General features: G+C 36.4%; 1 protein-coding gene across 3 annotated transcripts in view; it reads left to right on the top strand.

Moving 5' to 3' along the window:
- The first annotated feature begins 564 nt into the window (after positions 1-564).
- LOC124219107 (zinc finger protein 567) overlaps positions 565-24,356 on the top strand; it is a 169,192-nt gene continuing 145,400 nt past the window's right edge. For all 3 annotated transcript variants that reach the window (XM_046626276.2, XM_046626275.2, XM_046626274.2), the window contains exons 1-2: positions 565-1,099; positions 1,499-2,057. In XM_046626276.2, coding sequence (XP_046482232.1) covers positions 977-1,099; positions 1,499-2,057 — 682 coding nt within the window. In that variant the 5' untranslated portion in view covers positions 565-976. The remainder of the gene's footprint in view (positions 1,100-1,498; positions 2,058-24,356) is intronic.

Below are 24,356 nucleotides of genomic sequence, written 5' to 3'. Positions count from 1 at the left end.
AGTAGGTTATGTTATTCGTCGTTGAATACTTACATTTTCGGATCTCGCAGAGTATGAAAATATGTGTGACGTGGGTACATACGGGAGTTTTTCTTGCAGCCCTGCACCCCACATTCGTGTACCATTTTTGGTAGGTATGATTAACACGTTTTCACTCAACACTTTAATATATTGTAGTGAGTGTCATTCGACAGATCCGTATGGTTTATCTGCAAGATCACCTGTTCCACAGAAACATGCATCAACCTTGCATAATTCGCCCGCAAAGTGCTGCCGACCATGGTCCTGCATGATCGGATGCTACATGAGATGCTACCTGGCTTGCTCAGCACATTGAAAACACCAACATCCACACCGAAACGTATTCGCGTGTGGTATATGCTCTTATACTCACACTCACTCGCGAACCTTCCGCTCTACCTAATCAATCCTCTTTGTTTCCGAGTTTGTAATATTTAAGAGATTTTTGAATACTGATATAGTGATGTGTTTTACTTGGCACTTGGCAACAGTGACTGTCAGCTAATTTCGGAACGCACCGCAAGTCTTTGTCGTGTAAACATAGCCCGAATCTTCATGATGTCGTTAGAAACTCGCTTCCGGATTGATGGTATTTCAAGTGCAGCTGTAATTATGAAATATACTACGTTGTCCTATGCCATTGTTTAAATAATTGTCTGTGACTGTCGTTACAACGAATATAGTTGAAAGAAAAAATCCATTCGCTAATCGTGAGTAGCAAAATGGATAGTTGGCGTGGTCCAGGAACGGTGAGAGCACCAGCAGCGTCTCCGATCGTCTTTTGTTTACAACAGGATTTTCAACGTGTTTGCCTGTTCTAACCGCAAATAATGCGGTTTCCTATGACAGTTTGACAGTTCTCTGGGTGATATAATAACCACTTAAATATCGCTTCAGTTCAACAAATTCTCTGCCCTCGTCCAACGTCGAGACTAAGGACTTGATTTGAATAATAATGTCTGGTGCTGATTTGTGTCGACTCTGTGCCGAAGCTAAGGACAAGCTTATTGGTATTTACGACGCTGAAGGTCAGAAGTTGGGAATCGAGTTGAAGATATTGAAGTGTCTTCAAATTCAGGTACTTTGTAGTTAAATTCTACTTAGATAAAGCTGAAGTTAGTAACGTCAATGTAACATGTAAGAATGGGGAAAACAACACTATTTTCTAATTGAAGATACACTTTCCATTTGTCAAGTTATGAAAATTACAGTATATTTTGCTTTACTCTCATTCGCAGAATTTCAAAGTATCCTAAAGTTGCGGTTATTGATTTTTCCTGGCATGCGTCGTTGCAATAACATTACTAACTTCGATAGTATGTATTTCGGCTATCCTAGATAATGTGAAACAAAAAAGCCAAGTGTTGAGGGAAAAAGCAAAGCAATGTTAAAAGTAAAAGTAGAATCAAATTACTTACATTTTTTTTTCAATACCCATTCCCTGTTTGCCATGTTCTGACATGACTTATTTTTGCAGGTTGTGATCAACGACAGCCTACCGCTTGCGGTGTGCTTAGACTGTTGTGTGCAGCTTGATCAGTGCAGTGATTTTTTTGAAAAAACAAATCAGGCGCAAAGTTCACTCCGCAATTTGATTACCGAGACAAAACCAAGTGTGCAAATGGGGCGCGTCGATTTGAATTATGTCGAAAAGACTATGGGTTTTCCAAAGGAAGAGCAAAGTCAAGAAGAAGGGATGCTAGAGTGCCAATTGTCAGAGAATTACATTGACGATTCAGTCATGTACTTTAATGACGAGCAAAACAATGTTACTGATAATGATGACAATGGTGATAGTAGTAATGGGCATGCAAAATATAATTCTGAGGAGATGTTGGAATCTGTTAAACATCAGATTGGCTGCGGGGTTGAATCGAAAAAAAAATCAAACAAACAAACAAAGAAGAGAACAAAGCGCAAAGCACAGATGCAAAAACTTGATGTACTTGAATTAGGTATTACCTCTGATTTAGAAGAGAAATGTATGGATTTGAACACCAAAGTCAAGATCAAGATACCTGATAACTACATGACAGGTATGAATGCAGAACTTTTCCTCGATGCTGAAATTTGAAGAAGTTTTGAAATTGATAACGAATAAGTATTTTTTGATAATTTTGTTGCAAGCTGGTCACATACTGAGTTTTTGTCAAATTATTACATCCATACGTGTTTACCCTAAACTTGCAAAAGAAAAAGATACTAATATCATGGAAAAGAACTTGCATTTTTTTTTTTTTTAACCATTCCAGAACTGAAAAATTCAGTAGCCTTGTTCAATTTCAACTCTCTGTGGGAGCTTTTTGTTAATGGAATCTGTCAGCACAGTACGACACAGTGTCTGACATGGTGCGTTCCAAAAACAACAAGATACACTCAGTTGACACAGCTCAGAAGCTGTTTCAACAGCACCCCTACACTGTGCCGGAGTGCATTTGGCTATAACACTCTGTCGCTTTGTGTCAGCTTGAAGGAAAGCGTCCAATCTCTTATTTAGTTTGGTAAACTATTTATTACAAATTCAGAGAAACAGATATTTTTCTCTTTCTGTGGTAAATTCAATAATACTATTTGTTGATTAAAATCATTATCAGTGTAGTTTTGGAAAATCAAATATTTAGCAATGCCAATTTGATATAGAATAAAACTGATGTAGTGAGATAGTAGAGAATGGTCTTCTGAATAAAATAACTCATCAAAGAGTGAATTCCAATCAACATACTGGACATCTCATCGTTTTACAGTGAATCAAAATGAAAAACCGTTATCTGAGCACTTATTTATAATATTTTTTTTTTATCTGTTGCATGTTCGAGGTAATCGTAGCTCACGATTGTAATACTCTAATAAACATCTGCGACCATCTCATAATAAAATTGCCAAAAGAGTATTTATTTTCAACTACCAAACTTGTTTAACAAGTCCTGCAAGTCAGTGATTTACACAGATGCAAGACCTCATTAAAATTTGTACTGAATATATAGAAATAGTTCCTTAAAGTTAAATTTTCTGGGCATCTACTGTGTGAAAAAACGTGGAAAACTTAGAAGGTTGAAGTTTGTAATGTTATATGCCCATTAATTTAACAATGCACTTTTAGCCATTTATAAATACCAATTTCAGGTTGATAATTAATTATATTTCCTCAAGTTCTGTAACTCTTATGAGATTCTCGTAGATACATAAATCAGCATAGGGTTCTGAATCAGAAGATTGTAGAGATCAAGGAAGCGTCAGGGAATTCTGGAAATTTGAACTAGTATTGCCAGTTTAGGTATTTAACGAATAAAGCTTCGAACAAATCGTTAGCAAGAACATGTCTATGATTTGTTTGATAGTTATGGAGACCTGAACGTGGCAGAGAAATTATTCTTAGAATTTGGCTGTCGTCCACAAGGGTAACTTTATTCTGTCTCCTTCCATAACGTCACTCAATTCTCTGAATCATTTAAAATCTCACGAATCCCTGACTTCCCGGATTTTGTTGACGAGTGGCCACCTTTTATACCGAGAGGAAATGGTGAAAGTTAGCAGGTTGAGAGATTGATTGCGCATGCACAAGATAATTGAACTTTATTGGTCAGCGATAATATTTTCGCCCGTATCTACGGAGCCAACTTACTCGAGACGGTTGCTGCATAAGAGCTGTCAAAATCTTTTGCATCCAGTGGCAAATTGAGATTGTGTGGTTATGATTACTTATAGTAGTCATCAGTCAACGGTCAAACAACAATAAAAGTATTATTTTTCATTCTTCAGTCTGCTTATCGAGATCAGTCAAGCTGGTACCCGCTCCATAGGGAAACAAACTTCTATTGACAGCAAAATTTTGTGCTATTAATATGTAATTTTTTTGCCCAATACGCGATTTTTGTGCTCAAACTGTATAGTTTGAATCATCAATTTCCGGAGGGGTTTCAGTTGTACCGAACCCAGCACCCCGATGACTGAACACATTACCTAATCGAAGTGAAAGGCGCACTGTGCTTTTTATGTGCTCTCTGAAAACCCGTCAGCCAAGTTCGAAAAACCGTTCCTTGCGGCCGAAAGCACCCCCGACAGCTCACCGAACATCCCCGGAATGCGACACGTAACGGAATCAAAGTAGAGTACGCTCCAGGAATATATGCTTCTTATGAGCTCTAGGAAAACCCCACAGTCCAGTCCGAAACAGTTATATCAAGCTGGAACCGCCACATTCGAAAATCGATATATCTCCTATAGAATAATTGAGGGCTAAATAAAGGCTACTTAAATGCTCTATTTTCAAGATAAAGGCTCCGCGTTTTTTGAAAAGAACCTCTGGCGGTGCCACCTCGAGATAAACCTGGAATCGCCATGCCGAAAACAACTGTATCGAAAAACAATTTTCGAACAAGTGTTCTCGCCAGAATTAAACGCTCATTAAAGGCTCTAGGAGTCCATAAATGAAACATTTTTTGAAAGCCACCCCTAGGCGAGACCCCCCGCCCCCCGAATTCTGAAAGCCGGTGTAGCTGTTTGACAAAGTTAGAGTTCCAAGAAGCGTCAAAATGACTTCGGAATTTAAGGCTCTCGATGCATTGCCCGTGCGAATTGGATGCTCCACCCTCGGGGGGGGGGGGGGCTACTGCCGAACTCGAAAAAATTATGTAATTCATTGGCGGAACAAGTTACACGGTTCCAAGAGGCGTCAAAATAACTCTGGAATGGAAGGCTCTCAATATACTGCCTATGCGAATTATAAATGCCCATCCCCAAAGGGGGAATCACCCTCGAACTCGACAGGTATCAAATTACTCTGGAATTAAAGGCTCCCAAACACGGCTGGTGCGAATTAAATACTCCACCCGCAACGAGGTGATCCACCCTCGGATTCGAATTTTCTTAGGATAATTCGCAAATTATTCTTTATTAATTGAGCATTTTTACCAAAACTAGCAATTCCGACTTTCACATTACTAATTTTTTAAATAATTAGCAATTCATTTTTTATTAAATGTCTATTTCTATACTTTGCAATTTCCCATCTCGCATTACTCATTTTGTGAATATTTGGCAAAATATTCTTCATTAATCGACCAGTTTTCAGAAAAATTAGTAATAGACTTTCCAATAAGTAGAATAATTGAAAAAATTTTCATTTGTTCTTGACTGATTGATGAATTCTCTGAAAAAGGGAGATTCAACGTAAGCAATTTATTACTCACAATTTGATTTAAAATTGAATAATTTGAATCACATTTTCAAAATATTGAAAATCTTCAATGGTGTAAATATTAATAATAATTCATCGATAATTGTACGCACAACTAATATCGATTCGACGAATCACTTCAATTCTATGGAACTATATTTACAATTTGTAGACAATTGATAATATATATTCGAAATGTGCCTGAAATGACCATAATTGCCGATTTCTGATGTAGAAAAAAGCGAAACATATTGGTGCAACAAATTTGTGAGCGATAAGCAATTTTCAAAAGTATCGACACCTATTCCAATAACACTGCATACCGATGCACCAGGATACTCTTATGGACAGAACCAGGAATCAATCAATCTAAATCTGTTTTGTTAGATGGTGAATTGTATTTGTGTTTCGTGGTTACTAATGGCAGTAAAGTAGCTTTTCGAAACACTCTGACTTCCTCCGTCCGACAGTTACACCGTTTTTTCGAGTTCGTGGGTGGTTCCCCCCTTTACGGGCGGAGTATTTAATACACACAGGCGGTGATCTGGAGCCTTTAATTCTGGAGTAGTTTTGACACCTCTGGGAACCGTGTAACGTGTTCCATTAAAGAGTCGCACCGATTTTCCGAGTTCGGGGGTGGTTTTCCCCGTCGGGGGCGGAGCATTTAAATCGCATGGGCAGTGTATCGAGAGCCTTTAATTCGAGAACGACTTTGACGGCTTTCGGAACCACCTCTGTAAAGCTGACCCCCCCCCCCCCCACTTGCTCAACAAAACTTGAAAAATTCATAAGTTAAAGAGCTATTTATGAGCTCTGCAATGCCGTAACCGTAAATTTTTGAGCTCATCTCTGTTACGAGAAGATCAATTTTAAAACGTTGGTGAGGAGGGGGGGGGGGGGGGCTTACCGGAAAACTAGTCCACCCAGGGGAAAAAGTAAAACTTTATTAATTATTTTGACCACGTGAGTTTTAGGAGCTAATTAGGAGCTCCTGATATACGTTGTAAATAATGACATAGAACAACCCCCATGGATATATTCACGTCCAATCGCGACGATAAAACAAAAAAAAATTATAATTAAAAATGATGAGTGCTGGCATGTTTTTAATAGGTTCAAGAGATTTAAGAGCTTTTGAATACCGGTGGTGACAATTTTTAATTTTCAACCCTTAGTGACAAACAGAAAAAAAACTTCCCTTAAAATTCATCGCAGCTAATTCTTTTTATTTAGGTTATGCATAATTCGATTTTTGAGCCACAATTACTTCAGCTGACATACCGATTGAAGTATTGTTAGGGTACGTCAAATTTTATATCTTCTACACCTTACTTAATCTTTTACCGCCTGCTCATATTCGTTGCCAATGAATATGGAAACCAGATTTTCCTCTGGATTTGAATAAATCATCCACCTCATGAGTGTATGTACAAATTGATTTAATGTTCGTTCGTATTTTGTTTAAATACCAATAAAATGGCCGTTTTATTTTCAAGGATTACACATATATTCACTCATTGTCATCATACTAGCTGCTGAAGAAGTGGGTGAATTTTGGGAACTTACATCTCGGCAACCAATTATTCAATTCGTTGTTTTTTTCTTGTTTATTTAAAAGTGTATAGGTTGAGCATGATTTGTATATAATCGATTAATTGGAAGGATTGTTATTGACAGTAAATTTCGCTCGGTGACATGTTTTGCGATGCCCACAATTCCAAGTTGTCAGTTGAACTGAACCAAAAAATCCAAATGTATTCTTCAAATCAAATACATAATGCTCGTTGCCACAATCCCATTTTTTAAAAAATTATTACAATTTTTCTCCTACATCTACTGCCAATTCGGAATCGTAGGAACCGCAAGACATGTTACCTAGCGAAATGGTTGACGTTTTTGTCAATAGTAATGTTTCTCATCAATAGATTCTGATAAAAATTTAAAAAAATTTACATCAAGCCCGATCTACATACTTTTTAATAAAATGAATCCCAATCGAATTGAATAATCGGTTGTCAAGATACAAATTCCTAAAATTCATCTACTTTTCCAGCGGTCAACTCGTACATATGATTTTCGATTTTTCAATAACGGCAGGACACGCTTGAATATGCCGATCCACCTCATACAGCGTTGAAAACAAAACATAAAATCGAATCATGCATATCCTGTTAGCTCAAAAAGAATTTGCTGCGATGAATTTTAAGGGTTGTTCTCTGATGATCGAAAAAAAATCGGAGCAGGGCGAGGTTGGGGGGGAGTAAATTAAAAATCGAATCATGCACACCCTGTAAACTCTCAAATCGCTCAATATTTTGCTGAAAAAATAATTCGCTGCGATAAATTTCAAGGATAGTTTTCTGATGATCGAAAACAAATCTGAGCATGACCAGGTCGGAGGGGGGGGGGGGGGAGGGGGGGGATAGCTCAAAAATCAAATTATGCATATCCTATTAGCTGTTAAATCACTGAACGTCTTGCCGTAGAACAGAATTTCCTGCGATGAATTTAAGGGTAGTTTTTTGCTGTTTGTCACCATGGGTTGAAAATCAAACTTGTCACCACCGGTATTCAAAAGCTCTTAAATGACTCAACATACCAGTACTCATCATTTTTAATTTTTTGTTTTTCTCTTTGCGATTGGGCGTGTATATATCTATAGAGTTTGGTTCTACGACATTATTTCCAACGTACATCAGGGCCTCCTAATTAGCTTCTAACTCTTACGTGGTCAAAATAATTAGAAAAGATTTTTTTTACTCTGGGCGGGCTAGTTTTCCGGTGAGCTGTCCACCGCCCCACTTTTTAAAATTGATTTTTTTGTAACAGAGACGAGCTCGAAAATCGCAGTTTACGGCACTGCAGAGCTCATAAATAGCTCTTTAATCTATGATTTTTTCAAATTGTTTTGAGCAAGTCGGGGGGGGGGGGGGGGGGGCAGCTTTTTTTAAAGATTTCGGAACCCTCTAACTTGTTCCCTCCAACAGTTACACTGATGTTTCGAGTTCGGGGAGGTGTTCACGCCTAAGGGTAGCATTCAAAAAATGTTTTAATCGTGGATTCCTAAAAGCTTTAGTGAGCCTTTAACTTTGGCCAGAATGGTTTTACGATTTTTTTTTTTTTTTATTTCGTTGTTTTTGACATGGTGATTCCAGGTTTATCGCAAGGTGGCACCACCAAGGATTTTTGTTTCAAAAACCTCGAGCAATTAATTTGAAGATAGGATATTTGATGAGCCTTTAAGTAGGCTTTAATTCTAGCCTCAAAACTTTTTCAAAATTTCACTTTGTTCCCGTTGTTTTTGTGGTGGTGGTTCCGAATTTATCTTGAGGTGGCACCGCCGAATTGTTTTTTTTCTTAAACCTCGATTAATTAATCTGAAAATAGAGCAATTCAATTAGCCTTGAATTAGCCCTTATTTATTTCATTGGAGATATGTCGATTCCCGAATGTGGCGGTTCCAGCTCGATATAGCTGTCCGAAACATCATCTCTTGCGGCCGAAATCACCCCCGACAGCCCACTGAACATTTCCGGACCATGAAACGTGATGAAATCGAAGTGAAGTACGCTCCAAAATTGTGTTTTTCTAAAATACTTGAACAAATGATCGGAAGATATCCCTTAATTGTACGATTAACTAATATATGATTTATGTGCTGAACAATAGTATTAGTCTGGTCGAGAAGTGAGTTCACTGAGAAAAATCGTTACAATGGTCTTAAAAATATGGCGATTGGTGCATTGGATTCAGAATTTAAAATGATGAAACCGGTATTTTTTAATTAATCCGCCATTAAAAATTTCAATAGTTATAAAAAAAAAAACGAAAAGAAAAAAAGGGAGTCTCCGTTGTATAGCTATAATTTCAAAAATATAAAAGATAAATGAATTTTGAAAAAAGATCCTAAAAGAGGAGGAAATTTCAGATGAAAAAGTCCGTACTTCCGGAATTCTAGCTTTATTATTTATAATTTTAATTTAACGTTGAAAATAGGGCTCCGCGCGGCCGTTTCGGTGCCTAGGCGTCACCACCTAGCGAAGCATGCAACACGAAACAATTTTTTTATAACATTCAATATTAATTTAAAAATTTGAATAAATTATAGTGTTATCTAGACACTTAAAGGAATGTAGTCTTACCAAAAAAAAATTTTTAACTCGATTTTCGTTTAAGTTATTTCATTGTTAATTAACTCATTTTTCGTAGACTTGACTTTTCATAAAATCACTTGTAAAAGTTTAAAAAATGGGTCTATAAATTTTTTTTCTTTTGTGAGCTCTTCTTATATAAATAATAAACAAGATTCAATGGTAAAAGTTTATAAAAGTTTTTTCATTTGTTTATAATGATTTTTCAAAGTTATCAAAAATGGAAAAATCCGGCTAATGTTATGAAAAAAATTTTTTTTCATAAATCTTGAATTTTGGTTGTTTTTAAATTAATATGTTGCGTTTATTAGCTTGGCTGAAAATTTTTTAACGTTTATTGTTTGAAAATTTATTATAAACAAATACACTAGTTGAATATTTTTGAAAAATTTTTTTTGGTCATTTTATTGTCTTAGTGAAATAATGATTTTAAAAAAAAAAATTATTTAATTGTTTATAACTGTTTTTTTCATTTATCCACCATTTAAATTATTTATTAAGAAATAATTTTTTTTCTAAAAATCATCATTTACAATTGTTAATATAATTATGAAAAAATTTTTTTCTTCTATTTGAATTTTCATTGTTTATTTTATAAACAATTTGTTATAAACAAATTTATATTTTCATTTTATTTTTTTTCGTTGCTTAAAAAAATTACAAATACAGCCATGTACATCAGAGTTGTAAAAAAAATTTTTCTCTATTTATTATTGAATTTTAAAATACTTTACCCAAAAAAATTTTTTTTACAACTCTGATGCACATGGCTGTATTTGTAATTTTTTAAAGCAACGAAAAAAAAATAAAATGAAAATATAAATTTGTTTATAACAAATTGTTTATAAAATAAACAATGAAAATTCAAATAGAAAAAAAAATTTTTTTCATAATTATATTAACAATTGTAAATGATGATTTTTAGAAAAAAAATTATTTCTTAATAAATAATTTAAATGGTGGATAAATGAAAAAAACAGTTATAAACAATTAAATAATTTTTTTTTTAAAAATCATTATTTCACTAAGACAATAAAATGACCAAAAAAAATTTTTCAAAAATATTCAACTTGTTTATTTGTTTATAATAAATTTTTAAACAATAAACGTTAAAAAATTTTCAGCCAAGCTAATAAACGCAACATATTAATTTAAAAACAACCAAAATTCAAGATTTATGAAAAAAAATTTTTTTCATAACATTAGCCGGATTTTTCCATTTTTGATAACTTTGAAAAATCATTATAAACAAATGAAAAAACTTTTATAAACTTTTACCACTGAATCTTGTTTATTATTTATATAAGAAGAGCTCACAAAAGAAAAAAAATTTATAGATCCATTTTTTAAACTTTTACAAGTGATTTTATGAAAAGTCAAGTCTACGAAAAATGAGTTAATTAACAATGAAATAACTTGAACGAAAATCGAGTTAAAAATTTTTTTTTGGTAAAACTACATTCCTTAAGTGTCTAGATAACACTATAATTTATTCAAATTTTTAAAATTATATTGAATGTTATAAAAAAATTGTTTCGTGTTGCATGCTTCGCTAGGCGGTGACGCCTAGGCACCGAAACGGCCGCGCGGAGCCCTATTTTCAACGTTAAATTAAAATTATAAATAATAAAGCTAGAATTCCGGGAGCAGGAACTTTTTCATCGGAAATTTCCTCCTCTTTTAGGATCTTTTTTCAAAATTCATTTATCTTTTATATTTTTGAAATTATAGCTATAAAACGGAGACTCCCTTTTTTTCTTTTCGTTTTTTGTTTATAACTATTGAAATTTTTAATGGCGGATTAATTAAAAAATACCGGTTTCATCATTTTAAATTCTGAATCCAATGCACCAATCGCCATATTTTTAAGACCATTCTAACGATTTTTCTCAGTGAACTCACTTCTCGACCAGACTATATCGTTTGTTGGAGATATATACAATGCTTGTGACGTTGAAATGTGGCGCATGAAGTTCGGAATTCCGAAACAGTCCGTGCTTATAAAGTGGCGATATGTGTTGCCTGATAAGTAGTCCAGTCAGTGAGGATTTTTACCCTACGAAAGGTGGTGTAGTAACAATTTTGAAATATGTTGTTTAGGTTTGTACTCTGATGAAAAATCCAAGTTTGTGACCTCGAGGAGTGGTCGCCTGGGCCGCCATCTTGGATGAAAGGTGCTAAAATCTTTTTTTTTCAGTACTAGGGGCTTCGCCCCTGCGCGCTTCGCGCGCCAACCCCATCTCGGCGCTGCGCGCCTCGTTGTTAGGCGCTTCGCGCCTCACTATTTCCTTACGCATCGTCTAATAGACAGGCGAATTCCTTCATGTTGATTTGATGACAGGTCTGCACTTGCTGTCCACTTCAATTCCTTCTGTGCTTACTTTTCTTTTTTTCATCAATCTAAGCTTCCATTCGTTGGTTGAAAATTGGTGTTCCTTCTCTATTGATATCGATCTATCTCCTTGACTTGCTGAATTATTTTTGCTACCGCTCTGCCCGTTATTCTCCAAAATCACCTTCTTTATATTATTTTTTTCTCCATATTTGTGTTGCTGGTCACTCCGCAAAACACCTCTTTCTTTTGTGGTTAACATAGATCCTGGTCGTCCTCTTGCCTGCTTATAGGAATATTTGTTTATTATTATTCTCTGGCTTATTTGGTTATTCGCACTTACAATTTTATTTTCCTTTTTCTTTTGTGATACGTCTGACCATCCACCGTCTCCATCGCCTTGTCTGCTGGTTGAAACTCCTCCTTTCTGTTCGTTGGTTGAAAAGCCAGTATGATATTTTTTGTTCGCTTCCCTATATTTTCGCTGCTGTTCCCGTCGTCTAATTTTTCGCTCTTCTATGTCCATTACATTGGTTGGTCGTCCTCTTGATTTATTTTCCAAATCAATCATCACAATCGATTCTTCTAATTCTTCAACATCCTTCGTTGAATTATTTTTACTACCGCTCTGCCGGTTATTCTCCAAAATCACCTTCTTTATATTATTTTTTTCTCTATATTTGCGTTGCTGTTCATTCCGCAAAACACCTCTTTCTCTCGTGGTCAACATCGATCCTGGTCGTCCTCTTACCGATATTTACGAATATTTGATGGATATTATTCTATGGCTTATTTGGTTCTTCGCACTTACAATTTTATTTTCCTCTTTCTTTTGTGATACTTCCGACCATCCACCATCTTCATCGGCTTGTCTGCTGCTTGAAACTCCTCCTTTCTCCATTGTCATCGTAAATCCTGGCTGTCCTTTTGACTGTTTGGTGATATATTTAGATTTACTATTATTTGATTGTTACTTTCCATACTTATTACTCACTATCTGAATTTTATTTTGGTTCTGCAAGACATCAAAGTGTCCACTGTCTCCGTCGCCGGTGAAGAGTAGCGAGAATTGTGTTTCATTTTGTGATCCGATCCGGTGTGGATGAATTTGTTCTTCGCGATACACGATTAAACATATCTCAAAAATGTCCGCAGCTGCAACTAATTCTGCTTCTCCCCCGTATATTCCATTTTTATTCATATGTGATTTGTAATCACCAGGTGACCTAATCACAGCACCATTTGACTCATTACCTGTAATAAAACGTGAAAATGTAGACCAATTATCCACTATATTTGAAACGATACTCAGTCTCACCTCTGCGTGTCGATCTTGAGTGCCGTATACACGATACGCCAACGCGCGAAAAAGACAATTCCCGTCGGGAATCATCTCGATAATTTTCGTTTGCATGTTCATTTTTTGCGCGTCAGAAACAGATACTTACCTATAAAGATATTTGTCAAAGACTGTCATAAACAGCCGATGACGGCTGTCAAAGGGTTTGCTAGATGCTTTTTGTTTTGTTTTCGGGATCTCACCCTACCACCAACTTCATGCGTATACTATTGTTATTATAGTCTTTTTTTACTATTGTTATTATAATCTTTTTCTACGTTCATTTGTTTGAAACTTTTTCATTAGATAGAGAGATAATGCCTCAACGATTGATCCTACGACTAAAAACGTTCAACGCGAACTTGAATAAAACAAAATTTCACATATTTTTTGTTTCAACATTTTTTTTGTAAGTCACACATGTATTGACACTTGAGTTATAGCAGCGTAACGATGAAAATTTGTTTACAAAATGGTCAATTTTCCAATTTTTTGGATTTATTTTCATTATTTCTAACTATTCCTTACTTAATTATGATAACTTTGAAAACTCATTTCCACACCAACATGAGGTAGAGTAAATGGCGCGATTTTTTTATTGTGGTATCCCCAGTAGGCCTAATCCACCAAATTCCCAGTTTCGCGATTTTTAAAACGAAATTAGCGCCTGAGCCGAAAGTTTAATCTATGTTCGCAATTATATCATTTATCATTATTATTATATCATTTTTTTCTCATTTTTGACGGCCCGGGTTGGTTGATGTTGATGTCTTCGTTATAGTTTTCGTCCTGAATTTCATCTTTCAACTCATTGTTTGTATTTTCAATATCATTAGTTTTTTTCTCATTTTTGACGGTCCGGGTTGGTTGATGTTGATGTCTTCGTTATAGTTTTCGTCCTCAATGGCATCTTTTAACTCATTGTCTGTACCCAGACGAAATTGTGCTTCCATTGATATTGTTTCATCTTCGTTCTCACTCTCGATGATAACTTCTGGTGCATTCTCGCATAATTCACCATTATAAAATCCGCACACAATAGAGCACTTCAACCCAGCTTTCCTGCAGCCACATGCTCCACCGCATCCTTTTTTGCATTTGCATGAAATGAAATTCAATAAGGTCTCGGGTGCTCGTCACTTTGTCATTGTTAATGGAGTAAGTCCGTTGGTGCCAAGTTTTTTAGGTTCCATACCATTTCTGAACCTGGTGATACGTTCTAAACGCATGATGTCGTGTAGCATCCTTCGTTGGGGGTAAAGTTGCAAGATTGAATTTGCTTTTCATTTGGAATACATTGTGCCATTATTTTGGTGTGGAAAAGCGGTAAGAATAATATAATGTTAGTTGTTCTTTCGAAATTTACCAAGAAAAAACTAATTTGACGATCTTGTAAACAAATTTTCATCTTACGCTGCTATAACTCGATACATGTGAGACTTTCAAAAAAAATCTTAAAACAAAAAGTGTGTGAAATTTTATTCTCTTCAAGTTTGTATTGAACGTTTTTAGTCGTAGGATCAACTGTTGAAGTATTATATTGAAAAAAACAGATTTTAGTACCTTTCATCCAAGATGGCGGCCTGAGCGACCACTCCTCGAGGTCACAAATGTGAATTTTTCACCAGAGTACAAACCTAAACGACATATTTCAAAATTAGTACTGCACCACCTCTTGTATGGCAAAGGTCTTTTTTATCCCTACTGACAGGACTAAAGTGAGTCCCGAGCTTTATATCATAATTCAGTATTTAAACGGACAAGCCCCGATGACGAATTTTAAGGAAAATTACAAATTTTCCCAGGGGGCTCATTCGTTTTGCAATATCAAATTAATATTTTGCATTGAACTTTTTAGGCACTGTTGGTTAGTAGGTATGTATTTCGCAACTGTTCAAAATCATCAGTTGTGGTAAAGGATATATAAAAAAACCCGGATAAGTGCGAGTAGAACTCGCATTCTGAGGATTCCGTACAAACTTAATTATTTTTTTTTATGTGACATAACTACAAATGAACTGTTTTCGGATTTTATCCTTTGCTTATGCTGTGAGACTTTGCTTCTCTCCAAATTTCATTATTCTAGGTCAACAGGAGGTACCCAACATTTGCGCACCTAGAGAAAATTTTTGGTTTATCCAAAGCAAGTCAACAAATCGCGCGCGCGTGTTTGTGTGTGTTGAAAATGACCATTGTAGCACCATGTATCAACAACTACCACCAACTAATTGTCAGAGTCATTACCGGCACTCATTCGGTGTCATTTGCTCCTGAAATCTGATCCGGAAAATACCATTTTTTTGCTTAGGGTGAATGAGACCCCGTGTGTATCGATTAATTATTTTGTGAAAAATTACGCAAAATATGCAAAACTAATTCACAAAATATTTTTGTGTATTTTTTTTTAGTGTTTTTTCGAAGAAATATAGTAAGTATCACTGTGAGAAGTCAAAATCTTTTTTTCACGTTTAAGTGACGATATTGTGTGGTTTTAAAAAATGTACAATATTCGAATTCGAGCACTCGAATATTTTCATTATTTCCATTAAAAACTACAATAAAAATTATTTACCACGCTTGGAGTGTTTTTTTTTTTCGATAGTACCGTTGATTACTCTACTTGTTACAGGCCTCATTTTTCACGTGTTTTCCTTCATATGCTGAAATAAATACCTTTTTTGAAGCTCACATGCAGGAACTATTTTTTTCTGAGAGGAAAACGTATCATAATTCCAAACCTGAAAAAATTTAAAAAAAAATTATAAACTACGAGATATGATTTTTTTTCTAAAAAAAAAAAAAAAAAAACCTGATTACTAGCGGTTTTTTTATCCCATAATTTTTTGTCACGGAGTTACAATGAAAAATATCGTTAGCATATCATGATTCCTCCTTAAAACGTTCAAAAAACATTGTAAATCTTCTATGGAGCAGCACACGAAAAAGTATTGATCTAGACACAGTTTTGATGTTGGGGTGTAATCAACTCTGTGTGTATCGTATTGAATCATTTGGACGTGCGTACAGTAAAGGTTAAATGACGACAAATCGTCAAAAATGATGAATAATTTTTTTTTCGCGCCTTTGTTTTCTTGTATTTGTTTTGATATGCGAAACTCGGGTTTTCAATGTATATTTTTAAGTGATAATTATTTTCTCCGTTGTATTTTTTCCTGGAAACCACAAAACAGCTAACCTAGACTCCAAAATCCGCAAATACTATGAAAAATTCGATTCGAACTTCGAAAATCCGGAAAACCTTGACCTGAGCTCAGAAAACCACGGAAAAATTGTTGATGAAAATCCCGTGATTTTGTTTAAAAATGTGCATACCTTACTGACCCGCTATTCAAGTATCAAAAACATACATATCAAATGAAAGCAGTAATAATCACCTTTCCGATTATTTTATTGCGAAATATTCCAATGCAGCCAAGAAAATGAGAAAAAAATATTTAGAAGATAGAATATAATTACTTGTTAGCTCCAATTCCAGTTTTCAAATGACTGCGAGGCCGAATATGATGCGATATTCTAGTTAACAACATTAATTTGTTGCAAAGAGTACACTACAACTTCAATCTATGGCACCGCTAGTTCCGATATTTAGCGGCGGAGATATAAGTCTTGTGACAACTAGTACTTTGTGACAACGAGGGCCCGTCGCCTATACTTGTTAGTGCAAACTTCACAAAAAGATAGCACAATTACTAGTTAGATAACTGCGAAAAATTCATATCCCAATATATTTCAAAATTCTATGGATCACTAGCGACTAATTAGCGGAAAATTTTGGTTATTTTCACAATTTCCTACTATCAACCCATAGGTAGTAGTTTATTCTTCTCGTGGTTATGCTATCTCAGTATGAAGTAGGCATAACCCTTAAGTTTTATCAAAAATTTTAGCTTCAACTGAATTAAGACTACAGCTGATCATTAGGGGCTAGTTAGCGGCAAATTACAGTCCCATTAAAAATTACCAACTTTTAACCCTTCATGGTTATCTCATTAGTAGTTGTGGTATCTTTCTGTAAATCTTGCAGGACCATTTATTTTTTATCAAAATAAATTTTTCACGGTTAACTAGCGGTTCATTAACGGCTAATTGTCCAAAAGACATCATTTTGATATTTGTAAGTAGATTTGCTAACTTAACGAACGTCTTTTAAGACGACGAATTTACCTGTCCACACTAAAAAGAATACTAAGTACACAAAATAAACTACCTGCTATGAAATTCAAATTACTAACGAGGAGAATATCAGGGTTCCGGGTCATGGATTCTATTCAAAGTTGCAGACATTTTTTCGGTTCAAGATATGGAGCCCCCTAATGCGTAGTTTCATCCCATCAGCCTTCCTTCTCTCCAGTTGAAACTGATAACATTAACGTAAATTCATAGTAACTCAACTATTGCTCTCAAGTAATCCGTTCACAGTTGCATCTCCGAGACTCCCATCACTAAGGTTGTATTACTCGATGATGAAAACTAATATTTATTGAGAAAATACTCTATAGATTACAAGTGTCATAGCATTGCGCTCATCAAATTGCTCATATGAGCAATTGTAACTGAAGCGAATGAAAGCCCATAGAATGGATCTATACATCAGAGACTTTATATTTTGGTCCGACGAAACACCCCTATAGCAGAATCCTTGATCCAAAACCTTGATATTCTTGCTAGATGTATCTAATGTTTAAAAGTTCAGTAAAACTTCTGTCATGCCAAACTTGTTGTATTGTTTCCATCGATTTAGTCTGCATGCAGAAATCAATCAGCCACCCATTCTTTTAATTTCTGCGAATCCTTTTTCTCCGAATTCTAAAACCTCGCGAAATAATTATGCGAGTCCAGGATAGTTTTATGTAAGAAACTTTAATTAAATTGTATCAGCCGCACACTATTCTTTTCCGTATTGAAAAAGGATGACATTCATGTACTAATGAGTCCCTTTATTGCTGATGGGAACGATTACATGAACATGAAACATGTGGGGTAGATATCGAGCATAGTCATGGCTTATTGTTAAGTAGGTAAAAAATAAAAACTTATACGTTGCTTCTAGGGTCGAATGAAATTTTGCAAAACCCGTCGTTGTTCAAAATAACTCAACGATATTAAAACGCGTCTTCAGAAATACTTCATGATTAAATTCAAACATTTACATATACATTCAGAACGATATTCGAACATACTCGACTGGGCTTTGCTCGATTTTATTCGTTTATGATAGATTTCTTAGTTGGCTATGGTCTGTGTATATCAACAATATATCATTGCAATATCCTTCTTTGATTTCCAGTCCTATGAGCCTAACATTATACTATATTACTCTGTATTCGATTCCCATATATCTTTATTATTTTGTTATTTCCATATTCAGTTCTTTTCAAGCACTTAAATTCAGTTTAGTTTTAAGTAGTTTTAATATTGTTATTACACCTGTACAATTATCTATTCATCAAGAATATCCTCTACATAAATCTATGTATTATATATTGCCCCATAGCGTGCTAGGGCATATTAAACTATTTATCTATCTCTCCCTCTCCCTCTCTCTCTCTCTCTTTCTCTCTAAGCTCTGGGTCTGATTCCATCTCCCTACTTTGTTTAGAAATCACGTCAAACTCTATCGTCCTATCTTGCGGCTATTTTCAACTTTTCAATCTGTCACTCTCGTTTTCCAAGTCAGTGGAAGAGAGCGCTCGTTCGGCCGCTATCAAAAGTTAAGACGCCTCGTACTCCGTCGGACACAAGGCCCATTGCAATTCTACCTGAACTCTCTAAGTTATTCGAGCGGCTCATTCATGACCAAATCACGAGATTTTTAGTACGAAATGATATCCTTGATCCACTTCAGTCTGGCTTTCGTTCCACATTCAGTACACATACCGCACTACTCAGAGTTTCTGATGATATTAGACTCGGCATCGAAAATAAAAAACTGACTATCCTGGTGCTCTTCGATTTTAGTAAGGCCTTCAACACCGTGCCACATCTGCTACTTCTAACGAAATTGAAAGCTCTTGGTTTCTCACAGGCAACCTGCACATGGTTTTTCTCATATCTCACTGGGAGGTCACAGGCTGTCGTTGATCAGTGTGGGCGTAGATTAGCTTGGTTAGATACATCAATGGGGGTGCTACAGGGATCTGTTCTTGGTCCTTTGTTATTCTCCCTGTTCATTAATGATATCGGTACTAACCTTAGATACTGCAACAGAATGATCTTTGCCGATGATACACAAATATATCTTCATTGCTCCCCCTCCGAAATCAATGACGGCTTAACTAAAATTGCACACGATGTTATGGTTGTTTCACAGTTTGCTGCTACAAATGGTTTAGCCTTGAACATCAGTAAATCTAAAATACTGATTCTTGGCAGCAGAGCCTACATACGAACTATTGACCTGCAAAATCTTCGTCCTATCGCTATTGGCGATTCTCGTTTACCCTTTGTCTCTGACACACGTAACCTTGGTGTCCACTTCTCGTCTGATCTCTCGTGGAATAGGCATATTGCTCATCTGTCGCAGAAGGTCCACTCTATTCTCCACAAACTAAAATACCACAAGAACTCGCTCTCAACGCAGCTTAGAATCAAACTTATTTCTACTCTCATCTTCCCGCAACTCGACTACTGTTGCTTAGTGTTCAACGACTTAACGGACGAGCTTAACACTAAACTTCAACGTCTAGTCAATTGCTGCATTCGTTTCATCTATGATATTCGTCGAAATGAACACATCACTCCGTTTAGGCTGCGTCTGGGATGGTTATCCGTGAGAAACCGTCGCTTATATTTTCTTGGCATTATGACGTATAAAATACTGTCGATGCATTCCCCTCGCTACCTTGCTGAACTGGTTCAACTTGTCGACGATGGTCTTCGACGCTCCTTGCGACTTCCCCAGTCTCATTCCGTTCCTCGCATCCCTTTACACCGCACTGCTACTTTCCGCCTGTCTGCCGCTTATTTGTGGCATTCGTTACCTGTATCAGTTTCCTCATCTCCTTCGTTAGGTATTTTCAAAAAGAGACTTCTCGATCATCTCCGACGATCTGAATTATAGTTTTAAGCTTCATAGCGTCTAATTCTACTTTAATGATTATTTGATTATCTATTTTGCAGCATTATTGTCTATAATAACTAAACTATCAGCTAGCTCTTACTGTTGTCCTCTGTTGTACTATTACTTAACTATTATTAACTATCTATTATTACTATCACAAGTCAACAACTTGTTTCTCTATATTTTATCTTTTTTCTTGATTAATTACTCTAGATTTACCTATAAGCTAACTTTACTTTAATTTATAAATGTAATATCACTATAACTATATTTCTACTTTATGTTAATCTGTCTTTGCCCCACAGCTTGCTAGGGCATAGTAATAAAATCAATCAATCAATCAATCTCTACTGTTGACGGTCGACGTATAAATCGAAGCCTAGTGTTTTTCACGGCTATCCGCAGTATCGTGTATCGAAAATTACTTCGAAGTGCACAACTTTTTAAATCGATGCCGTATGTTTTCATAGCCGTGGAATGTCCGTCCATGTTGTGCAGTGTCGCCGTCGATTGCTTTTTACATTTTGGATTCTAGGCAATTCCATTTTCATCGCTTTGATTTCCTCGTAGTGAGACGTTAGTCTATTGTGCCTCTCAATTGTGTACCGCCGTATGTAATAAAATCAATCAATCAATCAATCTCTACTGTTGACGGTCGACGTATAAATCGAAGCCTAGTGTTTTTCACGGCTATCCGCAGTATCGTGTATCGAAAATTACTTCGAAGTGCACAACTTTTTAAATCGATGCCGTATGTTTTCATAGCCGTGGAATGTCCGTCCATGTTGTGCAGTGTCGCCGTCGATTGCTTTTTACATTTTGGATTCTAGGCAATTCCATTTCCATCGCTTTGATTTCCTCGTAGTGAGACGTTAGTCTATTGTGCCTCTCAATTGTGTACCGCCGTATGTAATAAAATCAATCAATCAATCAATCTCTACTGTTGACGGTCGACGTATAAATCGAAGCCTAGTGTTTTTCACGGCTATCCGCAGTATCGTGTATCGAAAATTACTTCGAAGTGCACAACTTTTTAAATCGATGCCGTATGTTTTCATAGCCGTGGAATGTCCGTCCATGTTGTGCAGTGTCGCCGTCGATTGCTTTTTACATTTTGGATTCTAGGCAATTCCATTTTCATCGCTTTGATTTCCTCGTAGTGAGACGTTAGTCTATTGTGCCTCTCAATTGTGTACCGCCGTATGTAATAAAATCAATCAATCAATCAATCTCTACTGTTGACGGTCGACGTATAAATCGAAGCCTAGTGTTTTTCACGGCTATCCGCAGTATCGTGTATCGAAAATTACTTCGAAGTGCACAACTTTTTAAATCGATGCCGTATGTTTTCATAGCCGTGGAATGTCCGTCCATGTTGTGCAGTGTCGCCGTCGATTGCTTTTTACATTTTGGATTCTAGGCAATTCCATTTCCATCGCTTTGATTTCCTCGTAGTGAGACGTTAGTCTATTGTGCCTCTCAATTGTGTACCGCCGACTCGTGTGTGTTCATTTATATGTGCAATTCGTCTTCGTTGTGTTAGTCATAACTGTCATAGCAGCTGGCTCGCGAGTGTTTATATGTATATTTTTTTCATCTCAGCTGTGTCAATTCATAATAGTGGAATTAACATTGACAGTATTATCCGTTGTTGTGATAGTGCTCATTCGTTTTGTGGGTTTAGTCACATACATACACTTACTCCACCTGCTTTCTTTTTCGAGCGTTGGACCCACAATACTATCATATTATCAAGTGTATGTGTGAACCAAACACGGTCAAGTGTTATTGGTTCTTTCTATCCCTCTCTCCAGCCCTGCCATTGTTACGGCTGCGCATGCGTGATCGGTGTGCGTTGTGCAAATAAAATCTAGCCACTGATAATTATTTTGATTTGAATTACTATGTCGAATCGGTGCACGGTGTGTACTCGACTCACTAGAGCCGGAGAAACAATTAAATGTACCGGAGATTGTGGCTTGCTGTTCCACACGGCATGTGCAGCTGACAAATTCGTGTATGATACCATCCAACCCAGTAGCACCAACGATTTTCGCTGCGATCATTGTGCCATGCAATGCTTCTTAATCACGCAGCGATCACCACTCAAGGGAAATAATTCTTTATTACATGAGCATGTGAACTCACCAAAGGTGACTCTCGAGGACATCATGCGCCTATTACTAGAGTCAACTGCTACGACAAATGACCTCAAGCAGCAGTTAAATGCGTCGAGTGCTTCTACACACTCAAAACTCGAACAAATCCAGGGGACTTTAGCCGGTGTTGAACTTAATATTGTCGAGCTCACAAGCCATATATCAGCTCTAGCCGCCACGCAAGAAATGTTGATCTCCAGGATCTCCTCTCTCGAAGAATGCTCCGAGTACGCCAAAGAAGAAACCGCCAAGATCAAGAGTGATAATCTCCTACTAAAATCGCAAATCATTGACATCTCAAGTCGCATTCCCATTGGGGTTAACGGCCATGCTTTGACGAGTCTAACAAGGGGAGTGTCAAACTTGGGAATCACAGATTTCCATCACTTTTATATATATTGTAGGGCAGGGTCCCCTCAATAAATATATAAAGCGGCAAGACGCCATTCGTTTTTATTATTGAGAAATTTCAACTCAAAGTTCTATATGTAACTTAAGTAGAAGGAACCTTTTTACCGGTTGCAGCAATAGTTCCGTGGCGTAGCGGTAACGCTCTTGCTTACTGAGGGACCGAACGGCTGTTCAAGTTCCGTTAGAGTTACTTTTTTTTTTTTTTTTTTATAAATCATTTAATACAAAAATAAATAATTAATAATTAATATTTCTATAAATTATTTTTTTATTTTTAAGTTAGGAAAAAATACAAAAAATGATAAAAATAGGATTTGTAATAATTATAATAACAAAGTAATCAATATTATCAAAAATAAAGTCGCTCAGTAAGCAAGAGCGTTACCGCTACGCCACGGAACTATTGCTGCAACCGGTAAAAAGGTTCCTTCTACTTAAGTTACATATAGAACTTTGAGTTGAAATTTCTCAATAATAAAAACGAATGGCGTCTTGCCGCTTTATATATTTATTGAGGGGACCCTGCCCTACAATATATATAAAAGTGATGGAAATCTGTGATTCCCAAGTTTGACACTCCCCTTGTAAGACCATTCTCTCAGTCAGCTGAGTGCTTGACTGATTTAATTATCTCAGGAGTTCCTTCAGGCTTCACTGACTCACCCCTTGAAGTCACCACCAAGGTCTTTGATGCCTTAGGTGTTAGTGATCTAGCTATCGACATCCTTAGTGCACGGAAAATGCTATATAAAACAGCAGTGGCTGGTTCGAGCAATCAACCGGATAAGGATCCTGCAGCTAAGCAGTCGTTTGTCGTTTCTCTCAAATAGCCTCGGGTACGCGATTTTATTATGTGTAAAAAACGAGAAAAAAAGAAGATTCTGAACGTCAAAGATGTTTTTAAAATTGACATGGAGGAAAACGTATTTATCAACGAGTTTCTACCTCCTGACACTTATCGTCTGGCACGCCGTACTAAAGCGAAGGCCAAAGAGACATCTTTCCAGTATGGCTGGGTGCAATCAGGTCAGATTGCAGTCCGACGTGGAGACGGTGAACCCATCATCAATATCACCACCGATGACGACCTTCTCAAGTTGGATTGACTGGCTGACACTTATACTGCCAATGTTTCTTCCAATAAAGTATCTATAAGACCCACTAGTGACTCAGTCCTGAATCATCTGAAAGTAGCACAATTCAACGCAAATTCGCTTCTCGGCCATATAAACGTTATTCGTCTCTTCTTCGAGGCTCGCAAGTTTCACATTATATCTGTCTGTGAAACATGGCTCCATGCCCACATATCTGATGATCTTGTAAATATGGATAATTATTTCATTATTCGAAATGACCGCGAGGGCAAGGAGGGTGAGGGCGTTGCCTGTTATATCCATAAGTCGCTCAAAGCAAATGTGCTCGCTGCATCCCCAAGCCAGTTCTCAAATTCTCCTGAATTTTCAATTTTTGATATTCGTCTTCATCAAACGCAATCTCTTTTGTTCACTTCGATGTAAGGGAGGCCGAAAGGTCTCTTATTTCACGACTTTTTATCAGCGTTTGACCGTGTCTCCCACTCTTATAGAAATATAGTCATTGCTGGAGACCTAAATTGTAACCTTATGCGCGATCATTTTGAGTCGAAATACTTACGCGATATTCTTCAATCCAAAGCGTTACATATTG

The sequence above is a fragment of the Neodiprion pinetum genome, chromosome 5 (genome assembly GCF_021155775.2).
Source record: "Neodiprion pinetum isolate iyNeoPine1 chromosome 5, iyNeoPine1.2, whole genome shotgun sequence".
NCBI classification, from domain to species: Eukaryota; Metazoa; Arthropoda; class Insecta; order Hymenoptera; family Diprionidae; genus Neodiprion; species Neodiprion pinetum.
The sequence above is the reverse complement of the archived record's forward strand: the minus strand, read 5'-3'. Positions and strand labels throughout refer to the sequence as shown.